We start from the raw sequence: 26,109 nt of genomic DNA, 5'->3' as shown, positions 1-26,109 counted from the left end.
TTGGCCTAAGACATGGCATTGAAGAGTAACATCTATATGTTGACATAAATTGTTTTAGTTTTTTTTTTTTTTAAATTGTTTTAGTTTATAAGTCATAATTTTGAAATTTAATTTTCGGTGAGATCCAGTAATAATTGTAATTAAATATGTATATTTAGATTCTTTTACAATGATAAGACAATCTCATACATCCATATACTCTAATTATGTTAGATGAGTTACATTGGATTTAAATTAGTCTCGCAATATTAATTTTATACATCTATATATACTCTAGTTCTACAAAAGTAATTTGAATTGATATTATAATGGTAAAGGTTTTTTTATTAAAGCTCTACTACATAGACTCCCTGTCGCTGTATTCCCTCACATTTACTCTCTGATTGAGTTAATTCCCTCAGATGTCCTTTGTCTTTTATGGTAATTCCAAATTTAGTCACAGATTATAGTTTTTGCCATTTAATATTTCAGACTATTATTTTTTGGACACCTCTAATGGAATTAACTCTTCTCTGATGTCACAAGAGACGATAAATTATCTTCATCCGGTAAATTACAAAGAAAATGTCAATATCAAAATATTGATTGAGGGAGAAAATATGAAGTAGAACTTGACTACTTGAGAGTTGAAGTAGTTTCGTTTGTAACATATGTGTTGTTCGTACATGGGTGTGGATGCTTCGAGATCGAAAAATACATTTATTAGTTACACGTGAAGATAGTACTTTGTTTGATGGATTCATGTGAATGATAAAATTAAGTACAAGTTGAGGGAATTGAAGGACCATATTTCAACCTAGACTGGCCTACACTAGTAGCCTGGTATTGGTAAACATCATATCATGCATTTTCTTGGAACCCTTCGTGCATCATTCATTCCATGTACATATGTTCCAAAACCCCACATTATTATTTTTTTCTTCAGCCTTTTTATAGGGTCCCTCATTTTTTTTATTGTTTATTCTAAATATTAATAGATGAGGTAAATTATGATAATTAATCATTTGTATATTAACGGTCACAATAAGATTAAATTCATATATTTTTTTTAATCTCCTTTGATGTGATTCTTCTTGATATTAAAGATATTGTTAATCGGTTTAGATTACTTGCTATCTCTTTTGTTAAATTATCAGGAAATAAAATTATCCACTTATTAATTCGAGAATCCATTTCTATGTCTGTTCATGCAGAATGATTTGATAACCATCATACTTTTATCTGTATTGCCCTTGTTTCCTGTCTGAATTAATGCATTATGCCTTTTAAAATTTAAAAAAAAAAAAATTATTTTGAGTTAGCTAATTAGTTGAGCTATATTTGTATGCTTGGAGTGGATAGAGGGGAAGGGACATGCATATACATACATTCAAATTCTGACATCATGTTTAAATAACTTTAACCTAATTTTAGATGAACATTTAATACGTTTGTGTATACATACAGGTCACGTTTGTTAAACTCATTTTGAATCTTGATTTGCACTTGTTTATGCACAAGATAGAGATTTTCAACAACATATATATTTCACACTTGTTAAGTAGAAACACTTAATAATTAATACCTAATTTAATAACTGACTATAGCAGTTTTTCTCTATTTAGTCTTAAAAAATATTTTGTGTTTAATTGAGTCCTTAACTTGGACATATAGTCGATGACTAAATTAAGTATTAATTAATCACAATATAGTTGATGACTAATTTGGATAAATCACTATAGTCAAATACTAAATTGGGTATTAATAAATAAGAAATTACCAAGCTACAGTTACAAATAACTCAATTAAGTACAATTATCGAAGTAAATCAAAGACCTGATTAAGCATAAAAGGACGTTTAGAACTAAATCAAGAAAAAAAAACTATAATCGAAGACTAAATTAGGCATTAACTCCTTATATATTAGTTCACATCCACATTTAATGTATAACATGGCAAACTTCCAAACAATTTCAAGACTTTTTTCCAACTTTATGAAGACAATTTAAGTTTTCATTTACCCATCAAATATTACTAGACCAAAACAATATATCAAAGTAGCTATTTACATGCAAATTTTTAGCAGTCCATTTGGAAAAATCTCTCTTAATAAAAGCCTTAAAAAAATTAGAATGGAATATGTAAATTGTAAAAATAGCTTTAAGACTTTATGGCTGTAAGCATGCAAAATTAATTAGTAATATTTTGAGATAAGATCAATAATTGTAGACATCTAGTCTAGCTATTAGCTTCCTTGTATTTGATCTCATCTTAAAATAAAACATAGATAATATCATCCTAGGCACAATTTGCTTCCCACTATGTTATCCAATTCCCGAAGACGTACAGGCCAACACTGCATGCACCAATGTAATGAAGATACTATCTAAATAATCATCTTTCTTGATATGAAAAAATAATAATAATTGTTCAATTCCTACATCATACATTATATAAGTTTGCGTAATGGATGACAAAATACTAGCAATATCCATTAAATTAAAATAACAAAAAACAAAAACAAAAACAAAAAAAAACCCACAGTTATTACTTGTATATATACACCATTATTATATTAGATTTTGGTTCCGGAAAAAGACAAACCAAAACCTTTTAGGAAGGTTCCCGTTCTGGTTCCAAAACCATAGTTGGTTCAAACCATGGCTCAAACAAATAATTTTTTATCAAACCGAAACCATACCTTTTTGGGTTTCAGTTCAGTTTCTACATTGTCCGATTTAGTTCAAACGGATAGTTAGAATCGAATCGTGGTCATCTTTAGATAAACTTTGCTCAAGTATAATATCATGTAAATCACACAAGAGAGATAAATTGCACTAAGAAGACCTTGTGCATGCATGTGGCGGGCTCTACTAGAAAGGTATTAATAAAAATCTAACTCGTGAAACTCCATCTGGTACAAAAATTATGTTTTACTCGCGGGACCACCTAAACCATTCCTTCCGAGACAACACATACACACTTCTTACCTTTATATTTCTTGGTAATAAATACTATTAGGATATTTATTTTTCAAAGATTAAAATTAAAAATGTGAAGAACCAATTACACCCTCAGATCAATTAGCCACTGAAGACTTTGTAAAGTTAAACAAAATTGAAAAAAATTGAAGAACCAATTACACACTCAGATCAATTATATTAGCCACTGAATACTTTGTCAAGTTAAACAAAATTGAGACGATTAACAATGAAGTTGGTATTGTTGGAATAACATGAAGTTGGTATTGTATAGTTAGTTCGTCGCCTAACTTAAAGGTCATGATTAAAAGTGACAGGATGGAAGGTCTGGATTATATTCCTTGTACACAAATGAAAATTAAAATTTGACTGGTGGGCTAATTGCGCGACTTGTGATTTACCTCCACAGTGGCTCTAGAGGCGGGGTACTGTGGGCTTAGGATTAGTCCAGCAAAGCTGAGATCACCTAAGTTTTAAAAAATAAAGTTGATAATATGGAATAGAAGTTAATTTGGTCATAAATAATAAAACATCTATCATATTTTACATGTCTTGGTCAAACAAACTTTTTCTTCTTTATTTATTTTTTAATATTTTTTATTTTTTTGAATTAATAGTATTTTAATGTAGTTTCTAAATATATAAATTGTATATCCTAATATTAAATTTAATATTTTAAAAAATTGAATTAAAAATTACTTTAATCAAGCATCGTTAACTGAACAATGTACATAAAATGGGACGAAAGAAGTAATATTTAAGTTTTTTAGTGATATTATAACCACAAAAACTTGTGTGATACAAATTTCAAATATGTAATACATTTTTGTTAAAAATGTAATATTGTTTATGAGTCAACAAATATTACATTTTCATTATTAAAAAAAAAGTATTACTTCTCCATTGAAAAATATTAATGGAAAATTTAATATTTTTTAATGAAAATGTAACACTTATTGTCCCATAAAAAAAAATATTTCGCTGCAATGTATTACATTTTTGTTTTAAAAAAAATTATATTTTTGAGATCTATATCACATAGACATAGGACAGTCTCACAGTATTTCTGTATTAAAATAGATTATTATTATTAATTTTATCAATGATTTACTTGTTCTTAATTTTTTTTTGCATATTTGTGCATTATTCAATTATAATTCATTATATACCCATATATAGTATCAAACATTCATTTAAAATAAATTACACCCTCTATGGAATAAAGATAATTCCCAAGAAGAGTTGCCAACTAGCCATGACTAAGCTAGCTAGCAAGGTATATTGGTTTCCTTTATATACTATAGTTTGTACCGCCTCCAATCCTAGGAAAATCTTTAAGATTAATTGAAGGGACATAGTTAATAACATCTATTTTGAACAAGTCAAAATTACAAGTTTAGAACTTAGAGTTGAAACATAGATTGGAGAAAAAGATTTACTCCAATATATATGCACTCCAAAATTTACTATTGGGTAGAAATAGATCAGATATAGATAAGATACATAGAATACATGTTCGCACCAGGCTTAAAAAGACAAATCTAGCATTTTGTCACTAAAACGTAGTTTAGCTGCTACATAAATATTATGACATAAAGTTGCGTCTTCACAACTAACTATAATTGTTGACGTAATGATAAACACTTAATTTGATCCTGATGACATGTACTTGGAGGGAGATTGCACTAAACAAGTATATATATATATAGAAACACTAGCGACCCCCTCCCTCCCCACAAAAAAAAAAATAAAAAATACAAGGAATGAAATTAAATTTGATGGCAAAGAAATAAATGAAGATTTATATATATATATATATTACATTGTTTGCATTGGTTGGTGGAAAGCTCCCAAAAAAATAAATAAATAAATAAACTAGTATAAGTGTTTTCGCAAAGGCTTGGAGTCCAAGTTTGGTATCATACCATCTAATGTGACTCTGACTATTATACAAGTATAAGGAAATAAAATTACACATTTACTACTAACTATAGTATTTGGCGTAATAGTAATTAAGCGATCTTGATAATAAGTTACCAAAGATTTTTTTTTTCCCAATCTCTTCCTATTCTACGAATTGAAATTCTAAGAAAAAACTCTCCCACCCACCATGAGAATTTACACATTCAAAAATTTGTTGAGAAAAAAAATTATTTTTCTACGAACCAAACATGACTTTATAATATAGCATAAAAAGCTTTTTTATTTTTTAGTATTTACATATTAAAAAAAAAACATTCTTTGCAATTGAGGCATGCATGTGTGCAATTTAACCGACCTCCAATAATTGATGCTTGAAAAATAAAGTAAACCAATCAAAATGTGATAATCATTGTTCATATGAATAAACTTATTAATTAGGTTTAATTTAATTGCATCATCACATATATCACCCATCACACCCTATTTAAACTCACCATTCAACCACAGCCCACTCCCTCAAAATCCCTCTGTACTCTCAACAACCCACACACAAATCAAAGCTCCCCATCCCAACTTTCAGTAGTTTGTAGTTATGGTGGTTTTGTCTCAGCCCATTCTTGAAAACTTCTCATACATAAACACATCATGCAAACCCACCACCACCCACTTCACTGGGATTCCAGTGGTAGACCTACTTGACCCTGAGGCAAAAAACATCATAGTTAAGGCTTGCCAGGAGTTCGGATTCTTTAAGGTTGACAATCATGGTGTTCCCATTGAAGCTGTGGCAAAACTGGAGGCTGAGGCTGTGAGGTTCTTTGGGTTGCCTCAGCATGAGAAGGACCAAGCTGGTCCTCCCAATCCCTTTGGCTATGGCAATAAGAGCATTGGCCCCAATGGAGATGTGGGTTGGGTTGAATACCTTCTCCTCAATGCCAACCCTCAACTCATCATGAATTCTTCTCTCACCTTCCCTGGCAACTCTCAGCTTTTTTGGTAAGTTTACTAAAATTGGAGCTTATGATGTGTATGCTACTTTTTTAAAAATTTATGTCAGGTCAATTGCTTATCTAGGTCAAAAGTTATAGCTAGTGATAGGATTAGGAGATGGCTTGGAAAGTCTAGTCTAAAATCATGCCATCAAAATGGCAAATTAATTGTTATGCAAGTATAGATAAGAGAAATAATATATAGTTAAATATTCAAAATTTTGATACATTTTTAACATTTAGTGCACGAATTTTTAACATTTAGTGTCCTTCATGAGTGAGTCAAATATTTGTTAGGGTGAGATGAGAAATTCAAATTGAGAACTTTTTGCTTGTTTCATACTATATTATAAGTATAAATATATTATATTCAACATTTATCATTAATTAGACTTATATTCATTGTAATAATTCTAATAATTTTAGAATGGAAAAGAAAACATTTTTTTCTTTCGCTTTATGACGTCACCTTTTTTTTTTCTTTTCATTAACGGCCATTTTTCACAATAAAAAAATTAAAATCAATACAAACATATTTAATGAGAAATTTTAAGGTATCCATATGTACCGCACAACTTAATTTATATTCTTTCCGTCCCATTTTTTTTTGGTCTAGTTTTTTTTTTTTTTTTTGAGTACTACTGACTCGGTTACAATGTAGTAACACAAAGAGTCAACAGAGGCCTCCACTGAGGCTCGAACCCACTCCTTTCCACATGGGAGTGTACACCGGATGCCGCTTGACCACAAGGCCTTTGACTTTTTTGGTCTAGTTTTGTTATAATAAAAAAAAAAGCTAAGTTATTTTTAATTCAACTTTTCATAATATTAAGTTTAGTATTAATATATATATATTTTACATATTTAGAAACTACATTAAAATTACTATTAAACGCACAAAAAATTAAATTTAAAAATAATTAAAAATTACTAAAGAAAATAAGTAACAATAAAGAGTTGGTTTGATCAATAAATAGTAAACAAGGCATGAAAAATGAGACAAAGAATAGTAAACAAGACAGGAAAAATGAAACAATATAGTAAATTATTTGAATTGTAATGAATAATATGAGATAATAATATCCCGAGACACCATAAGTGGTTGTACTCGGTACAAATGGATCAGTGACTTAGAAATTCCCCATATAATATTGAATTGCTTTATATAATTTGGGCATAAATATATAACATTTGCAGGAAAGTTGTGCATGAGTATGTTGGTGCAGTTCGGAAGATGAGCTGCCAAGTGTTGGAACTAATAGCTGAAGGGCTGAAGATTGAGCCAAGGAATGTGCTGAGCAGGCTTATAAAGGATGAGAGGAGTGATAGTTGTTTGAGAGTGAACCACTATCCACCATGCCCCCCTGCACAACAAGAAGAAAAGTTGATAGGGTTTGGAGAACACACAGACCCACAAGTGATATCTGTTGTGAGATCAAACAACAGTACAGGCCTGCAAATTGCTCTCAGAGATGGGACATGGGTCTCTGTCCCACCAGATCAATCCTCCTTTTTCATTGACGTTGGTGACTCCCTCCAGGTAAATTCATTCAATCATTTTAATTAATTAATTGTCTCAATCAACCCTTATTAATTATAGTGTTTTATTATACTACGTATATGTTACTTGTGGGGGTGCATGAGTGCTTGGAATAAGTCACAAGCTAGCTAGCTAGACCAATTCTTGTATGTCCAAACTACTAACAATCAATCAGGTAATGTCATCCCAATAAAGTTAGTCAGACAGTTGGTTAAGTAACTACAAGGTTCTAAGCTTGTCTCTCAATAAAAGCTATCTATTAACCTTCTTGATTTAAGTATAGAGATGTCTCTCAATAGGAGCTGTCTACAAGGTTTTAACTTAGCTAAAAACACAAAAATGTAAATCATTGACTTGTATTACACTAATAACAGAACGAATATTAATAATACTAATGTAACGAAGGTTAGTGGATGGTCTGTGTTTTTGTCCATTAAAAGTGTAGATCTAGTTAAAGTACTATTTAGGAAAAATAGAAAGTTAAGAAGTAAATTTTCATTAATTAATAACTCTTATTAAATATGGAGTAACATTTTTGAACATCAATAAAAAAGAATATTAACAAATCCAATCCCTTAACGGAAGAATAAAAAGCATCACTTTGTTAAAAATCCAATGGCTAAATATAGGAGTTGAATTCGTTATTATCTTATATATTCTTATAATAACTTTAAAATAAAGAGTAAGCAAAATATTCTAAGTTTACTGTATTACTCAAAACTTTTGACTTCTACTTATATAAATGACACCGGTGTCACCAAATATTGTGGACTTTTTCAAAATTATACATTCTAAAAGTATAGTTAAAAAACCAAAGAAAGTTGACCATTAAAAAAGCGGAAAGGAGAAAGCAAAATGAAAGCATATAAAGTAACATAACAGTAATACAATTTGATGATATATTCTATATATATATATATATATATATATATATATATATATATATATATATATATTATTGGATAGATAAAAAATAATTGTTGGTGGTGACTGGTGAGATGCATGCAGGTACTGACTAATGGGAGGTTCAGGAGTGTAAGACACAGAGTTATAGCTGACAGTTTGAAGGGTAGAGTGTCAATGATATACTTTGGAGGGCCCCCATTGAGTGAAAAGATAGCACCTTTGCCTTGTTTGATGGAAGAAGGAGAAGAAAGTTTGTACACAGACTTCACATGGTCTGAATACAAGAAGTCAGCTTACAAGACAAGGTTGGGTGACAACAGACTTGGCATTTTTGAGAAGAAAATTCAAGTTCCTCTCTAGCTCCCTATATATATTCCACATAATAATTTATTAATTATAGACTTACTCAAATATTTTCATCATCCTATCATGTATGTGCGTGTATTTTATTTATGGAATTTGGGTTTACAATTCAATTATTTATATTGTTTACTTTCTAATTTTTTAATGTCTTTTATTCCTCGATATATATTCTTAAAATGAAATAAGTGTTTTGACTTTTGATCATATAACCTCGGGAGTTAGATAGCAAATTATATCGTGGACCGTGGTCTACAATGTATTGTGGACCGCGCATCAAAACGACGTCGTTTTGATTAATGAAAACAGACGGATGAATTCGCGCCACTCACTTTCAGTTCATATACACTGCAGTTACATTTCAACGCAACTTCAGTTACATTTCAACACAACTACAGTTACATTTCAACACAACTACAGTTACATTTTGATATAACTACAGTTTCATTCGATAATATAAAAACACAAATGTGAAACTGTTATTCAGTATCAGTTCATATACACTGCAGTTACATTTCAACACAACTACAGTTACATTTCGATATAACTACAGTTTCATTCGATAATATAAAAACACAAATGTGAAACTGTTATTCAGTATCAGTTCATATACACTGCAGTTACATTTCAACACAACTACAGTTACACTTCGATATAACTACAGTTTCATTCGATAATATAAAACACAAATGTGAAACTGTTATTCAGTATCAGTTCATATACACTGCAGTTACATTTCAACACAACTACAGTTACATCTCGATATAACTACAGTTTCATTCGATAATATAAAATCACAAATGTGAAACTGTTATTCAGTATCAATTCATATACACTGCAGTTACATTCCAACACAACTACAGTTACATTTCGATATAACTACAGTTTCATTCGATAATATAAAATCACAAATGTGAAACTGTTATTCAGTATCAATTCATATACACTGCAGTTACATTCCAACACAACTACAGTTACATTTCGATATAACTACAGTTTCATTCGATAATATAAAATCACAAATGTGAAACTGTTATTCAGTATCAATTCATATACACTGCAGTTACATTCCAACACAACTACAGTTACATTTCGATATAACTACAGTTTCATTCGATAATATAAAATCACAAATGTGAAACTGTTATTCAGTATCAATTCATATACACTGCAGTTACATTCCAACACAACTACAGTTACATTTCGATATAACTACAGTTTCATTCGATAATATAAAATCACAAATGTGAAACTGTTATTCAGTATCAATTCATATACACTGCAGTTACATTCCAACACAACTACAGTTACATTTCGATATAACTACAGTTTCATTCGATAATATAAAACACAAATGTGAAACTGTTATTCAGTATCAGTTCATATACACTGCAGTTACATTTCAACACAACTACAGTTACATTTCGATATAACTACAGTTTCATTCGATAATATCAAAACAAATGTAAGGCAGTATCTTTTGAAATGAACTGTAGTGTCAATTACAGGCTCCGTCTCCCACTTACTGAATGTTATTTTTTAAGGGTTTATTTTTAGTGTGTTTAGATTCATTATTTAGTATATTATCTAAACATTAACTTTCAATATACTAATAATGAATTTTTAATATGTTAAAAATGACCATTTATCAGTAGTCCATAGTGCATAGTATAGTTTGTTCCCCAAGAAAGCTCGATTTCTACCTCTAAATTGAGAAAATAAGAAAAAAGTGGCACGTAACAAAATGCTTCTTGTTTGTTTTTCTCAACAGAAAATATTTGTAATAAAAGGTATTGTAAAAGCTTCATTATTTAATTTAATATTAATTAATAAAATTTGTATACTAGAAGAGTTATATTGCAAGTTGCTTTAAACACAAAAATAAAAACTTTTAAACAATTTTAAAATCAAAGGAAAACATTACAAGAAAAATTGTAAAGAAAAAAGTAAATCACAATGAGTTATATATTTTGATATTCAAATTAAATAACAACTTTAGTGAGATTACAAAATGTTGTGTGATTCTTCAATTCTTCGTAGGTTGTTAGTCTCTCTGTATAGAGGCATGTATTTGTTCTCAATTATTTGAGGTGTTGTATTTTAGTTATTGCAGTGGACACATTTCTTAGAAAAATTGCTTGTATTATGTAATATTTTGAGATACAACAAAGAATACACAAATAATGAACTTTTTAAAAAATAAATATTAATTCAATATATTAAAAATAACATTATTTTAGTGGTCTACTTTGTAAAGTGGACCATAATCCATGAAATGTGATGGATTTAATTAACCCAGGTAGCCTGAATCACTAAACCCGATAAGATTATAGGGGTATGACAAGTAATGGATTAAAGCACACCTCGGGGGTGAGTATGTATTGAATAAACGATTAAGCTATTACAAGATCGTGTAATAATAGGACAAGAATGTCGTTAGGACAAAGTAGATGAAGATGTCTCAATAGGATCATGTTACACGTTTTTATACTAATTCCTAGGCCCAACCGCTCGGAGAGAACCACTCTAACGGCATAGGATCGCGTCTTGCGCCGGGAAGACCGCGTCAAACCGGGACCCGAGGCCGTGGCCGAGCCCCGGGCTCGGCCAAGATGACCCCGGGGTTGGCCAAGTCGACCCCGAGGGGTCAACTTGGGCCCAATACGGCCCAGTCGTGTGGGTCCGGGTTGGCACCCTATTTCCGCTCCGGGGCTGACTCGTGGTAGACTCGGGTAGTATTTATCCATCAGAATGGTTGTGAAAATTCAAGCCTAACATGATTGGAAATTTTGGTCTCCGCCCCACAAGAGGGGAGACGAAAAAAAATTCGGAGAACAGGGGTGACATCAAGAGCGGGGTCGAGGACCCTACTTCCCTCCTTGCTACCCAGCCTACTTCTTCTCATCTCTCCTTTCTCTAGGAATAGGGGGAAATTATATTATGTATTGAAGGTTCATTAATGAACCATCCAAAAATTAATCTTTAATGTATTAAATGAACCTTTAATATATTAAAAATGTATCTTATATTAGTGGTTCATTTTACAAGGTAGATCATGGTTTATGATATAATGATTGAGAGAAAGATCGCCAGAAAGTTAAAAAAAAATAAAATAAAATAAATCTAACTAATGGTAATGCTCAAGGTAAGGTAAAGCTACAAGTAAGCCAAAGTCGAAAAGTAGTATTGAAAAATGAAAAGCAATATATCAGTGCAAGATTGCAAGGTGAAGAAAATAAAACACTTCCATAAGCCAATCATGAACCAACATTAGATGGCCGGTTTCATATTCCCTTTCTTCAATTGCCTAACACAACCACCCATTATATTCCTCTGCCTAAACTCAAGAAGGATGCTTGAGTTTGTGTTGACCACTCAAAACTCACTTATTTGATGATTTTTTTTGGATCATTTAATAAGTGAATGCGAATTTTTAATTATTTTGATTAGGATAGGCTGTGATTGAAAAAGATATGTATAAAATAAACTTAGTTTTCAATCACCAATGATGTGGTAAATACATGTGAGAATATTATACACGATGTAAATATACAGGCTCGAGTAGTTAGACACTGAGTTGGACGTTTCCGAGCTTGAGTATCTTTTTAGTCTGCCCCCAAAGTCCCTCCTAAAGACATTAAATGCGCTTTTTATAGAGGGCTGAAGGTGGCACATGCTGGGACCTCGGCATGTTGCCCACGCGTCTCATCGCATGCACGGGGAAGCTAAGGGCACTTTTGATACGGCGTATATCGAGCACATGCCGACGTGTATGAGTAAGGAGTACTCCCCATCAACCAAAATCATCCAAAAAAAATTTGCCACCAATTTAAAATTTGAAAATTAGTTAATGTTGGAAACTTTGGCGAATGGAATTTATTTTATTAATTGTACCCTGTCTTTTCAAATGATAAATTTTTTTTTTTTTGAGTTTCTTAAAAAACTCAAATTAGGATTTTTCCGCAAAAACCCAAAGTAGTTCTCTTGTTAAATTTAAGAAAGACGCTTGAATATGTGATTGCTAAATGCACTGCTGGAATTTTTTATTTTATTTTATTATCAATTTGTTTTCGAAGTGGATGAAATTTTCATGTTTTTCAACCACCATAGGTGGTATCTTTACTTTGGTAAAAAATTAATTTTGTTTACCACCAAAGTCGTTAGAAATTTTTGACACCCATTAATAAAATTTGAAAAATTTTCAAGTTAGAAACTTTGACAAACAAAATTTTAGTTATTTATTTATTTATTTAGTTTTACCTAGTTTTTGTGGAATGATAGAAAGTTACTTTATATATATATATATATATATATATATATATATATATATATATATGAGTTTCTCAAAGAAGTGTGAATTGAGGTTTTTCTTGTAGAAACCTAGGCTAGCTAGATTTCTAATAAGCAACTCCTATTATTTTTCTGGCTTATGCTTGAAACCTAAAAAATATTTGTGTTTGATGACATAACCATGTTTTAGTTTCTACCTGCTACAATGGCCATGGTTACTAAAAAAAATTGGCAACCATAGATTTTTTTATATATAACTACCAATTGTCGATAATTCAAGATGTCAGTTATTTAATTGTGTCCAAATTTTTTGATAGTTTTTGTTGATGATTAGTATTATTGATCACTTTTAACTAGTGGTTAGTAATAGCAATGTGGAATCTTTTAGGGTTAGACTTGAGGTGATTGGAAGTTGAGAGACCAATATGAAGCTTAGTGAGGACATCAAGTTCATCGAGTTGCACTTGCCATGAAAGTGTTTATTTGTTGTGTTTGGAGTGAACTGTACTTGTGGACATGGTGAAATATGGAGACATTCAATTCAATGAAATACTTTCAATTTATTTAAATCAAACGTTATTAGTAGAATTAAAGTTAAGTACTTTTTTGCCAAAACCTTCTAGTCTAGTAAAAGGTGTGGGTTTGAAGCTCAGTGGAGGTGATGTTGACTCTTTGTGCTTCAGTAGGTTGAGAAAGTAGTTATGAACAGATACTACATTGTAACAGAGTCAATACATAGTACTCAAAAAGTTGAGCATTTTTAGTTTATTAAAAATAAAAATTAGTTCAATTAATGTAAACCATAATAGCATATTATAAAGTAAATAATTCACTTGTGTGATTTTTAGTTTATTAAAAATAAAAATTATTTCAATTAATGTAAACCATAATTGCATATTATAAAGTAAATAATTCATTTGTTGTACACAAGTTTGACCGTTTATACCTATGCAAATTAATAAAAGAATAATTTTTATGTGATATCGTCAACATGCATTATATTTTTTATGGGTCTAATTAGTCGAGTTAATTACGTTATTTGCACAAATAATTAATACATTTAAATGATCAAATCAATTAATTAATACGGAGTAGTTAATCACTAATATAATTCACAAATAGACCATAGTACACGATGTGATGTTACCTAGCATGACACTGTATGTACAAGGTTGACATGTTGATCCAAGGAATCCGTGAGCCAAAGCTATAGGCCCGGTGGTCCAGGATGACCAGTTGATTTTTTTTTTGAAGATGGATGACCCGTTGATGGGAAATGCGTCTAGCAAAGTTATCAAGGTTACGTTCAGTCGCATGGGGTACCTCATCAATTGGTTCATATTGATAATAAATTGTGGATAAAGCAAGACATAATCTCGAACCCTAACAATTAGAGTGTTAGAATTACATCTAATGTGGTGTGCTTGGTTGGAGAATCGAGGAATTTTCAATCAAAGTTATATATAATTATATTATAAAGAGTTTATTACTGAAATGGTCCCTCGACTATTGCGAAATTATCAATTTTTGGTCATTTATAATTTTTTGTGTCCAATTAAGTCTCTCAACTTTGAAAATTTTAACTAATTTGGTCCTCTGTTTATTTTGCCGTTAAATATCCGTTAAATCGGGACCAAATTGGTAATTTTGCTATAGTCAAGGGACCAAATTGATAATTAAATTTTCACTGAAATGGTCTCTTAACTATAGCAAAATTACCAATTTGGTTCCGATTTAACGGATGTTTAACGGCAAAACAAATGGAGAACCAAATTGGTTAAAATTTTCAAAGTCGATGGACTTAATTGGGCACAAAAAATTGTCGAGGACCAAATTAGTAATTTCGCAATAGTTGAGGGATCATTTCGATAATAAACTCTATTATAAAGTTATGTTTTGTCCCTAATATAATGTAACTAGTGTTGAAGAATAAAGAATTACTATCTCTATATCATTTTACTTGTTATGTTTACTATTCATTGATCAAATTAAGTATATCTTCTTTGCTTATTTTCTTTAGCATTCTTTAATCATTATTAAATTTAATCTTTTGTGTTTTATAAAATTTTTAATATAGTTTCTATATATATAAATTATATATATTTAGTACTAAACTTAATATTATGATGAAAAACTGAATTCAAAATAACTTCAGTCAAGATTTGTTAACAGATACCAAATCCAATTACTCAATTGGAGTCTTGTGGCCCACATTAGGGGATTCCTAAGCTATTGTTACGTGCATATAGATAGCTTAACTGGTTATAGAGGTAAAATTTGTCCCAGAAAAACTTAACCTACTGAAGCACAAAGAGCCAATATCGCCTTCAATGAAATTCGAACTTATGACCTACAAATTGGAAGAGCTACTTCATACCACTTTTAAGTGTTATATCATTACAATTACAATATTCGTCATTATTTTCCTTACCTCATGCAATTCCAATTTACTTTAAAATAACTATAACAAGATCAGTATCAACAACAACAACAATGATAATAATAATACGGAGTAATAATAATAATACCTTATACACACGCGCGCGCGAGCGCACACACACAGATACACACACACACACACACACACACACACACACACACACACACACACACACACACACACACACATATATATATATATGGGCCTCAACTTGCCAAAGGACGAGGGAGGCTTGACATTAGGGCAAATTATATCATGGACAAGGGTTTATTTTTCATTGTAGACCCTGATAAAAAAAATAATCTTCAGATTATGTGTCTACAGTTGACATATTCTGTACCTAAAGTTAATATTTTCTGTACTTGTAAACAAATTGAAGGCACATAACGTGGTAATTATAGACGACACATAAACTGTTAGCTGCAGGTACATAATATGTTAATTACAGACACATAACATGATAACACTATCTTATGTGTCTGCAGTTAACATATTTTATACCACCTTCAGTTAACAATTTATGTTTTTATAATTATCATGTTATGTGTCTGTAATACCATATTATGTGTCTTCAATTTATTTCTAGATTCAGAAACTGTTAACTAAAAATGCATAATGGATTAATTACAGACACATAATTTTGGATCAAGTTTCATAATGGCCGCAATATACATGAACCTGGTTAATGATATACATACGATTGTAATATTAGCTAACAATGCCACAATGGTATACTTGAAAGGCTTACAAAATTTGTAAGCTTTTTCAAGACAAAATGGACATTTAAAAAAAATAAATAAAATGAAGTAGCAGTGCCACATCAGATTGCGATCCCATCTCATTGTTGGGATGTGAGTGGTCTTATTCAGCCTTAAACAGACACCTGACAAATATTTTTAATCAATTTGGACCTCGGTCTTGTGAACCTGATTGATCCAATCAAATAAATAACATATGGATTGTAAGATATGTGTATGACAAATGCATCTTTTAGCTAGGGTCATTACATATACTGAATCTTGGTTTATAAGATGCACAAGCAAACCAAGGAACTTGTGGTCTAGTGGCATCAAACCCTTCCTTTTGTATCGGAGGTGGTGGGTTCAAGCCTCAGTGGAGGCAATACAGATACTGCATTCTAATAGAATTGTATGACTTAGGAAAGTTTATATCAATGGAAATCACATTCCATGATATCAAGGAAAGTAAATCCCACCTAAGGGTGTGTGATTCTTTTTCCTGACCTACTGAGAATCTACTAATTTTATTCAATTATTATATATTTATCATTTTTGGTGTCACAATGTCATGTTAAAAATTTCTTATATAGCAAGGATATGTCACAATGTCATGTTAAAAATTTCTTATATAGCAAGGATATCCACATTCCATGATATCAAGGAAAGTAAATCTCACCTAAGGGGGTGTGATTCTTTTTCCTGACCTACTGAGAATCTACTAATTTTATTCAATTATTATATATTTATCATTTTCGGTGTCACAATGTCATGTTAAAAATTTCTTATATAGCAAGGATATATTAGAGATTTAAAAAAAAAAAATTGGAGCCAAATACCTTGTGGTCAAGTGGCATCCGGTGTCCCGATTAACACTCCCACATAGATGATAGGAGTGGGAGTACTCAAAAAAAATGGAAAAGTTTAAACTAACCAAACGTGTTAATTAATTTTTCAGGTTATATTTCTAGAATACTTAGGAAAGTTTATATCAATGGAAATCACATTCCATGATATCAAGGAAAGTAAATCCCACCTAAGGGGGTGTGATTCTTTTTCCTTACCTACTGAGAATCTACTAATTTTATTCAATTATTATATATTTATCATTTTTGGTGTCACAATGTCATGTTAAAAATTTCTTATATAGCAAGGATATGTCACAATGTCATGTTAAAAATTTCTTATATAGCAAGGATATATTAGAGATTTAAAAAAAAAAAATTGGAGCCAAAGACCTTGTGGTCAAGTGGCATCCGGTGTCCCGATTAACACTCCCACATAGATGATAGGAGTGGGAGTACTCAAAAAAAAATGGAAAAGTTTAAACTAACCAAACGTGTTAATTAATTTTTCGGGTTATATTTCTAGAATAACACCAAACATACTAATTAATTTTCCTAGTAAAGTTACTCCCATCAAATATATTCTCTATAAACATTTTTCCAGAAATTCAATTGATGAGAAAATATCAAATCCATCTTTTGAGATTTGATTCACATGACAGTGGGCTTTGTAACTTTTGGAATTTTTTTATGCGTTTACTTGTAGACTTTTAAATGTTTGATAGATATATATCTTATCCATGAAGTCACTGCCTGCATATTCTCTTTTTTCCACCATTTTTCTTCTGTTCTTACTTAATTCACTCATGCAGTACAGTGTGTGTGTGTCTATATATATATATATATATATATATTACAGTGTGTGTGTGTCTATATATATATATATATATATATATATGATCTCATTGAGAGCTACTCATGACCTCCAGTTTGCCATTAATGTCACCATCTTGGAATATTGTTTGTTGACGTTTGCCATTAATGTCACCATCTTGGAATATTGTTTGTTGACCTACGAAGATATGCATATATTCTGTATTCAAAATTTTTGATGGATAATGTGCAAATTAACAGAATATAGTATAGGTATGTGAAGTGCAACTAATTCCTAACTAAAAGTGGGCAAAGGTTTTTCTTTTACGAAAAAAATGTAAAATTCACTGCCAATGTCGATCAAATAGTGTAATTGACTCATCTAACTGAAAAAAGTGCAATTGAATTCAATTTTTACATATTTAACATTTAATCGTTGATTTGACACTAACTAAGCTTCCACGTGTATTATTTTCAGACATGACATATAAGATGAATTAGACAGCCTTATATATATGTGTGTGTGTTCTGTTATCTTCGTTAGATTGTAATTAATTAATCATTATTACTCAAAATTATTTAAAAAAAAAGTCATTTAAAATTGTTCAATTCGTCGTATAAAATCATAGAATATCAAAAATCATATAATATTAAAGATCTTCCCCACAGGCAGTAACATGAATATCAAAGACCTAAACATAATGGTGGTTGGTATCTTTCACGGCCGCCTCATGCTTTAAAGAAGTAAAATGGTGGGCGCCAATGTGATTATTTGTTAAAAGACATGATATCTAAATTCTTAAAATTCATGATTTTGATATTCTAAAAAGTTTGAATTACACCAAGATTTTGATATTCTAAAAAGTTTGAATTACATCGAAATGTAGCGTAAAGTGATGACCAAATTAAAAGATGAATGATGAAATCAATAAAATGTGAAAACACAAAAAGGAAAAGGAGAAAGCTAAGGAGACAACCAGTGGTTATTTTAAGGTATGTAGGTAGCTAGCTAGGTTGTAATTGTTGTTCAACCTCTCTTCATCTTTATGGTGTTGGTGTTGTGGGACCAAAATATCTTTGACTCTAACAAGGTAATCTAGGAGTGGAGAAAGAGGAGGCAGTGTTGTGTGTTGATTTGAGTTTGAGTCCCAAAATTCCATAAGTGCATGAGTGCAAGCTTTTAGAATGTATACATGATAATGATCGCACTCAAAAATGACACAACTTTATGAGAGGAATCAAACCCTTAATTTTTAGCATGTATATAACTCTAATATCAAATTCAAAGATGTGACAATAAAATTCTTTTGTTATTCGAAGATGTTTTTTGGATGAAGTTCGTTTTGTAACTTTAGCCGGTAAAAGTTCACAAGAAGGTAAATAATTTTAACTTTTAAATTGCTCATAATTGATCACCTCAAATTAAGAAGAACAATCGACAGCTCTCATGGAGAGTCCAATTTGCTAATTAAGCCAATTGTCCGACCAACCAACGTAGAATGAGTTGCATCCAAAAATTCTTATTATTGTTATAAACACACACACACACACATATAATGCTCAATACACTCCTATTTATTGAATGAAATCATAAAAATGTTACTTTCTACCCACATGAGCATCTTTAACTGGTCACAAGGGTGGAGTTTGGGAGAAGAGATTAGGGATCAAGTATCACTAGCGGCAGTGTGAGAGCAACCTCTCAAAGTGAGGGGGACTTCTAGTGCGCAAGCAACCTCTCAAAGTGAGGGGGACTTTTCGTGCGCAGTGAGCAAATGTCTAGCCTCTTTGTTCAGTTAAGTTAATCCTTGGGGTTGAAAATTCAACCTTTTGAGAGAAGAAACATGTTACTTTCTTCTATTTACCAACTAATGCAGCAATAACTTTTTTTGTATTTATTAGTAGTTATAAATCCGCTGACCCACAATGAATTAAAAAAAAACAAATCTATTTTTGTTAACAAACAAAATTTACTAATTAATCAAATAAAAAAACAACGACAAAAAAAAAACTAGTGAAATAATGTCATATAAGGAGATAAATTAAGGAGGGAGGTGTAACTATGTAACTAATAAGAGTCATTCCCAATATGGAGGCAGCTGCACACTGATTTGATGTAAATAGGTGTTCCCCTTCCATGTAGTACGGCATTCTCCAATAGTTAGAAATTTGGTATAGTTTTTGAAGAGATTTTGTAAGTGTGATTAGGAAAGAGAAAATGAGGTGGAAGAAAAAATAAAATAAAATAAAAACTGACAAAAGAAAAATTAAAAAAAAAAAAAAAAAACTGCACGCGCCCGCCTGGACGCGTTTCTGCGCCCCACGCACATGGGGCGCAGTTATGCACTCCTTTGGTGGGTCCCATTTTGAGCTGACAAAATCTCCTTCTTCAGGAGAAATATCTTGCTTAATTTTCACCATCCCATTTGTTAACAAAATTAGTGTTGGGATTTTATTTCTTAAACATTGTGCCAATTCCCACTATTGGGGATGGTCTAATAGTAATAGTAATAGTAATAGTAATAGTAATAATAATAATAATAATAATAATAATAATAATAATAATAATAGGAGTCATATTTGATAATTTAATTTAGATTCTCTTTTACATAAATCAAAAATATAAAATTAAGAACAAAATATTTATTGCCTTTTTATTAAACTCAATTTATGTATCAATTGATTAAAATTTTCTTTTTAAACAATCAATCAAACCCTTATTGTTGAAATACCATTTATTATATATTCATTTTTTTAATCGATTAATGGAATATTGTTACTATTTTTACCATATAAAAAGAAATTAATCTCTAAATCTCTCATAAATTTTTTTTTATACATATGAGGCTATTACATTGGGCTACAACATTATTGGCTTATTACTATTTTATTTCTTCTGTAATTTTCTCCGTAAGAAACCTTATTCTTTCTTCGCCAACCAAACGGAGAAGCCAACAAGACTAAGAGAGATTACCCGTTCATGACGGCAAATTATACTGCGGACCATGAACAAGAGCTCGCATTGCAAAATGAATCATTGATAAATGTTTATTTTTAATATACAATACATTCATTTTTAGATAGTAAAATAAATTTGGGGTACACTGAAATTTGAAAATGAAACTTCAATATACGAAAATGAACTTGTATGTCCATGTTCCACCTTGCAATGTAGATTATAGTTCCCGATATTATTGATTCATGACTTCATGGGCTCATTGTGCACAAAAAAAATTTCCCAGTTGCAGGCCCAATTACGTATTGGATCTAGGCCCAATAGAACATGATATGCTCTAATCCACTTATATGATAGCTTCAAATTTGGGCCCCCTTATTGGGTCAGGAATTAGGCCACAATGAAGCATTTAAGGACCAATTATTTTGCCATTATAGATTATATATCTTGAGGTCCCCAATGCATTCATATACTAAAATCACTTTTTTTTTTTTGCGCGCGCACACATATCTATTGGTAGCCCGCGGGTTAACTCGTGTAACCCGTCAATCCACATGGCCTAAGCCCGTGAGGACCATATTTTCGCGAGTTAGGTCTTAATTTGTGGGTTTCGGCCCATTTTGACATTCTAAATAGAATATCATGCGCCCAATCATTATTGGATGGACTACAAATATTAGAATACTGAAAGTAAATTATTTTGTATACTATCAAATAGTGTACATTTAGTACACGAATAATATACTTTAGTAAATTAAAAATGTATCTTGTGTTTGGGGAAAGTAAATTATTTAAGTAGTAAAAGTACATTATTTTGTATAATGTAAAATTCAGTATACAAATAATGTAATTTTAGTATATTAAATTTTTTTTATGGTCCATACAACACTATGAACCATATTCCACATAATAATTTACCCATGCCCCCCTCCCCAATTGGTATTTCAATTACATGACTTTTATGAAGAAAAAAAAGATAACCTTGAGATAGAGATACTCATCTTTTTTTAAACTTAAAATTAATGTTTGACCTCTCTCGATCATAGCGTGATGAACCCTTTCTATGATGTTTTTTGGATGCAAAGTTTAAAAAAATTAACATTTTACTATTACTTTTTTGAAAACTAAACCAAAAGATAATTTATAGCAAAGAAGAAATAAAATGAGGAGGGACAGAGCCCCAATACAGATTGTTAGCTTGAGAATATGTAGCTGTAGCTAAAGAATGAACTAGAAAATTTATAGACCGCTGAACATAATGAGAAGAGCAAGAGACAAAACTACTCATAAGATTCCTACAGTCACTAAAGATGATGCCAACGTAAGACCTATAGTTAGACTCCGAGGACGCTAGACTGTGGCATAGGATAGAACAATCCGAGTACAAACAAACGTTGGCCACATCCTGATCACTTAGCCGGGTGAGAGCCTCCTTGCAAGCCATAGTTTCCGCCATGAGTGGAGTTGAGCAATTGAGCAAAGGGCAAACAAACATTTCACACACTTCTGACTCTGATCCACCGGTGGTTCGCTGCTACGTGGATGCTGGTGAATACGATCCTAATTCCGGGGGAAGGTACTTTTGGTGTTATCATTTTGTCACCTATGGGGGATTTTATTGCATTTTACTATTATTTAATTAGATTGTAAACTGTTTTTCAAAAAAAAAAAAGATTGTAAACTGTTATTTTTATGATTTTTTTAGATGTGGGTTTATAAAACTTAATATTTAACTAAGTATTTGCATGAAAAATAATTATAGTCTATCTTATTCGATAGATAGTAGATTAGTGATATTTAAATATGTTTTTTTTAAAAAAAAATTGTGTCAATTAAAATTCTCAAAAATTTTATTACTACAAATCAAACACTAAAATTAAATTCCACTTTATTCTCACATTATTTCCTTCCTTGCCATTATTTTACTTTATAATTCTCTTCCTCCAATGGAATTCTGGTTAATTGTTTGAAAGAAAATTTAAAAAAATAAAAAATTAGTTTTAAACAAAAACATTGGCTATGGGAAATTTAAATAAAAGAAAAATAAAATTTAAACTCTGAATCTAGCCGTTGAGGGAGTCGAAGTCGGAACCTTCCTTTCCGGCAGCTTTCTTATTATCTCAGCCCGAATTAAATAGACTAGACTTGACTGACGCTCTCTCGACTCTCGTTCTTATTCCTTTCCTCCTCCGCTTCAAGATCGCCGATCGCACCCCTCTCCGCCCTTCGCCTTCTTCTATCTTCGGTCGCCACCGTCGCACAGCCTCGCAGAAAGGTCTCTAGTCGCCGTTCGCGCAGGCCGCCCGTCCTTCGCCGTCGTGTCTTCGGTCGCTTTCGCACACCGCCCTCGCCGGTCGCCGTTCGGGCAGGCCGCCCGCCCTTTGCCGTCGTGTCTTCGGTCGCCTTCGCAAACTGCCCTCGCCGGTCGCGGTTCGCACAGGTATGTACGTTATACATACTTTTATACATATGCGTTTATATTTTAATTTCAGTTTTCATTTAAAATTTTTTATTTGTGAAAGATTGGTGCAAAGATTGCAGGAAGTTACAGATGCCTTGTTTTTTCACATTTATCTGTTATATTTAGATTTTTGTGATGTGATAGCGTTGTCTATGTGTTCTTTGATTTTGGAACTTTTTGGTGTACTAGAGGCCTTCTCTTTCAGAACCCTATGTTGCGCCCGCGGAAGTGGGATAGATCAGATTGCAACAATAATTTGAGAAAGAAAAATAAATGAGGCACAGATTTTACGTGGAAAACCCCTAAACAAATTAGGGTAAAAACCACGGGCAAGGGTAGAAGAATTTCACTATGAGAAAATAGGAGTTACAACCACTCTCTAACTAACAAGGAGAAAACAAGGATAATTCTCTCTTGCTAGAAAGGAGAAATACACTCAACAAACTCTCTAATATCTCTAGTATATGAGGGAAGAATAGAATGATTTGGGATGACTAGAATGACAAAATGACCTCCCTATTTATAGTTGTAGATTTGGGGTCATTTTGTAATTAGCCTAAAATGTAAGGACCAAACAATAAATATTTTGTTCAACAAAGTTTGGCTACCTAACATTCTTGTTCAAAGTTGGCAACTTCCTAATTTGGCTGCTGCATGGATGTTGCCTAACTCCATTTGCCGACAATCTCCCACTTGAAGATTAGATTGTAACAATCATATCTTCACACCATTCTTTCTACCTTGCACTTTCCATGTCGCTTACATCTCTATCAGGCCACAGGAAGATCGACACCAAGTAAACTTATCAACATTGATTACCTTTGTTAGGAAATCTGCTACGTTGTCCGTGGTATGGATTTTCTGCAAATCTACTGTCCCTTCTTCCACCTTCTCTCGGATGAAATGGTACTGCACTCGTATGTGTTTCGTCCTTGAATGAAATGCAGGATTCCTTGCTAGATGCAAGGCACTCTGACTGTCACAAAACAAAGAGACAAACTCTTGTTTGTGCCCGAGCTCCTCCAATAGCATTTTCAACCAAATTGCTTCTTTACTGGCTTGTGTAGCTGCTACGTATTCTGCTTCTGTTGTTGACGTAGCCACAACTGCTTGCAGTTTTGAAACCCAGCTTACAGCTCCACCAGCAACTTTGAACACATATCCTGTCGTAGATTTACTTTTATCCAAATCCCCTGCATAATCAGAATCCACATACCCGTTGATAATAAAGTCTGATCCTCCATAACATAATGCAACATCTGAGGTCCCCTTGATGTATCTTAGGATCCTCTTCACACAGTTCCAATGCTCTCTGCCTGGATTCGCCATGTACCGACTAACTACTCCCACTGCTTGCGCAATGTCTGGTCTTGTACATATCATAGCGAACATTAGACTCCCCACCGCTGATGCATACGGTACTCGAGACATCTCCATCCTCCCTTCTTCATTGCTAGGACTCATACTTGAGGATACTTTGAGATTAATAGGAAGAGGGGTAGAAATTGGCTTACAATCTTGCATGCTGAAACTTGACAAGATTTTCTTTAAATAATTCTTTTGAGAAAGCCAAATCTTCCTATTACCTCTGTCTCGGTGAATTTGCATCCCTAGAATCTTGTTTGCTGGTCCCAAGTCCTTCATTTCGAATTCCCTAGCCAGTTGTGCCTTCAATTCATCAATGTGATCTTTGTTGGGGCCTGCGACCAACATGTCATCTACATACAACAGCAATATAACAAAGTTATCTTTTCCAAACCTCTTGAAATATGCACAAGGGTCTGCATTCAGTCTGTTGTATCCAAGGCACATGATGAAGGAATCAAATCTCTTATACCAACACCTTGGCGCCTGCTTTAAACCGTACAGAGATTTGTTCAACCTGCAAACCAAGTTCTGATTCTCTTTGTCTTCAAATCCTTCAGGCTTTCACTCAAACCTTGTTCTTCTGTGTCTTTACGTCCTATATATGAGAGTAGAAGAATAGTTCCGTTGGAGGGAAAACTATTCCGTTTGAAATTGGTCTCCCACGCCGAACATGGTCTTTGCACAATTTCAGCATTTTTCATGGAGTAGTGGTCTTGTAACTGAGCCTTTTGTTTTGTAGTGATATTCCATATTCCACTTTCTTGAGTTCATGCTTCACTTGCTTCTTTGGATAAAGTTACTCTTTTTATGTTCCCATCATTCCTTGTTTGGGGAATCTGACCACTTCAGGATTGGTGCACTTCTTGACCGTTTGTGGTGGAGGTCTGACGTGTCATCCACTTCCGTCCATTTTGAAACCTCCGCTCAGCACCTCTTCAATATTTTATCTCCATGATATTCTTCTTCTCCAAACTTAGAGTATTTTATCTGCACATGTTGACTAACATTCAGCCTCTTGGAGAAGTGCCGGTTTATCGAGACCATAAAGATGTCTCGACCACTTGATGTTTCAATCCCATGTATCGAGAGGTCTATCTCTCGAATATTCTTTACGTCTCGAACTCGATAGGTATATCGAGAGGTCCTTACCTCTCGAACTTGGCTTGTGTCTCGAGACTTAGTTGATGTCTCGTAGACCCTTATTCCTCCAGAGTTGTCTCGTGCCTGCTTCTGATCTATCTGTTTGCTTACAACACGAAAACTTCTAAGTTGTTCAAACAAGTTTACCTTAAGCTTAAATATTTCCCGAGTTGAGCTCAAATTACCCGGTTGTATTTTCGCTCTTAGTTTTACTTATCGAACTTACATTGTTTTTGCCTATGTATCGAGACTTGGGGATTCTTACTTAACAGTTGGTATCATCAAAACCTATTACATGATGTTCCTAACAACATCTAGAGCAGCTAGATGTGAAACGGCTTTTTCTTCATGGAGATCTTGAAGAAGAGATATATGCTCCAG

The 26,109-nt window shown here is 32.2% G+C and overlaps 1 protein-coding gene and 1 long non-coding RNA gene across 5 annotated transcripts in view; both read left to right on the top strand.

Annotated features, from left to right (window-relative positions):
- The first annotated feature begins 5,416 nt into the window (after positions 1 to 5,416).
- On the top strand, positions 5,417 to 8,789 carry LOC115996364 (gibberellin 2-beta-dioxygenase). Its single transcript, XM_031235572.1, has 3 exons — positions 5,417 to 5,879; positions 7,070 to 7,412; positions 8,421 to 8,789. The coding sequence occupies exons 1-3, from the start codon at positions 5,476 to 5,478 to the stop codon at positions 8,676 to 8,678; spliced, it is 1,005 nt and encodes a 334-aa protein (XP_031091432.1). The 5' UTR covers positions 5,417 to 5,475; the 3' UTR covers positions 8,679 to 8,789.
- Positions 8,790 to 22,911: 14,122 nt separating this feature from the next.
- LOC116021484 overlaps positions 22,912 to 26,109 on the top strand; it is an 11,462-nt gene continuing 8,264 nt past the window's right edge. For all 4 annotated transcript variants that reach the window (XR_004099017.1, XR_004099015.1, XR_004099016.1 and 1 more), the window contains exon 1: positions 22,912 to 23,199. This is a non-coding gene — a long non-coding RNA (uncharacterized LOC116021484). The remainder of the gene's footprint in view (positions 23,200 to 26,109) is intronic.

This window comes from Ipomoea triloba, chromosome 1 (genome assembly GCF_003576645.1).
Source record: "Ipomoea triloba cultivar NCNSP0323 chromosome 1, ASM357664v1".
Classification (NCBI taxonomy): Eukaryota; Viridiplantae; Streptophyta; class Magnoliopsida; order Solanales; family Convolvulaceae; genus Ipomoea; species Ipomoea triloba.
This window is presented reverse-complemented; position numbering and strand designations above follow the sequence as displayed.

Coding starts and splice junctions, on each gene's coding strand:
- LOC115996364 (XM_031235572.1), top strand. CDS start 5,476: ATGGTGGTTTTGTCTCAGCCCATTCTTGAAAACTTCTCATACATAAAC. Junction 5,880..7,069: donor GGCAACTCTCAGCTTTTTTG/GTAAGTTTACTA, acceptor TAACATTTGCAG/GAAAGTTGTGCATGAGTATG. Junction 7,413..8,420: donor ACGTTGGTGACTCCCTCCAG/GTAAATTCATTC, acceptor AGATGCATGCAG/GTACTGACTAATGGGAGGTT.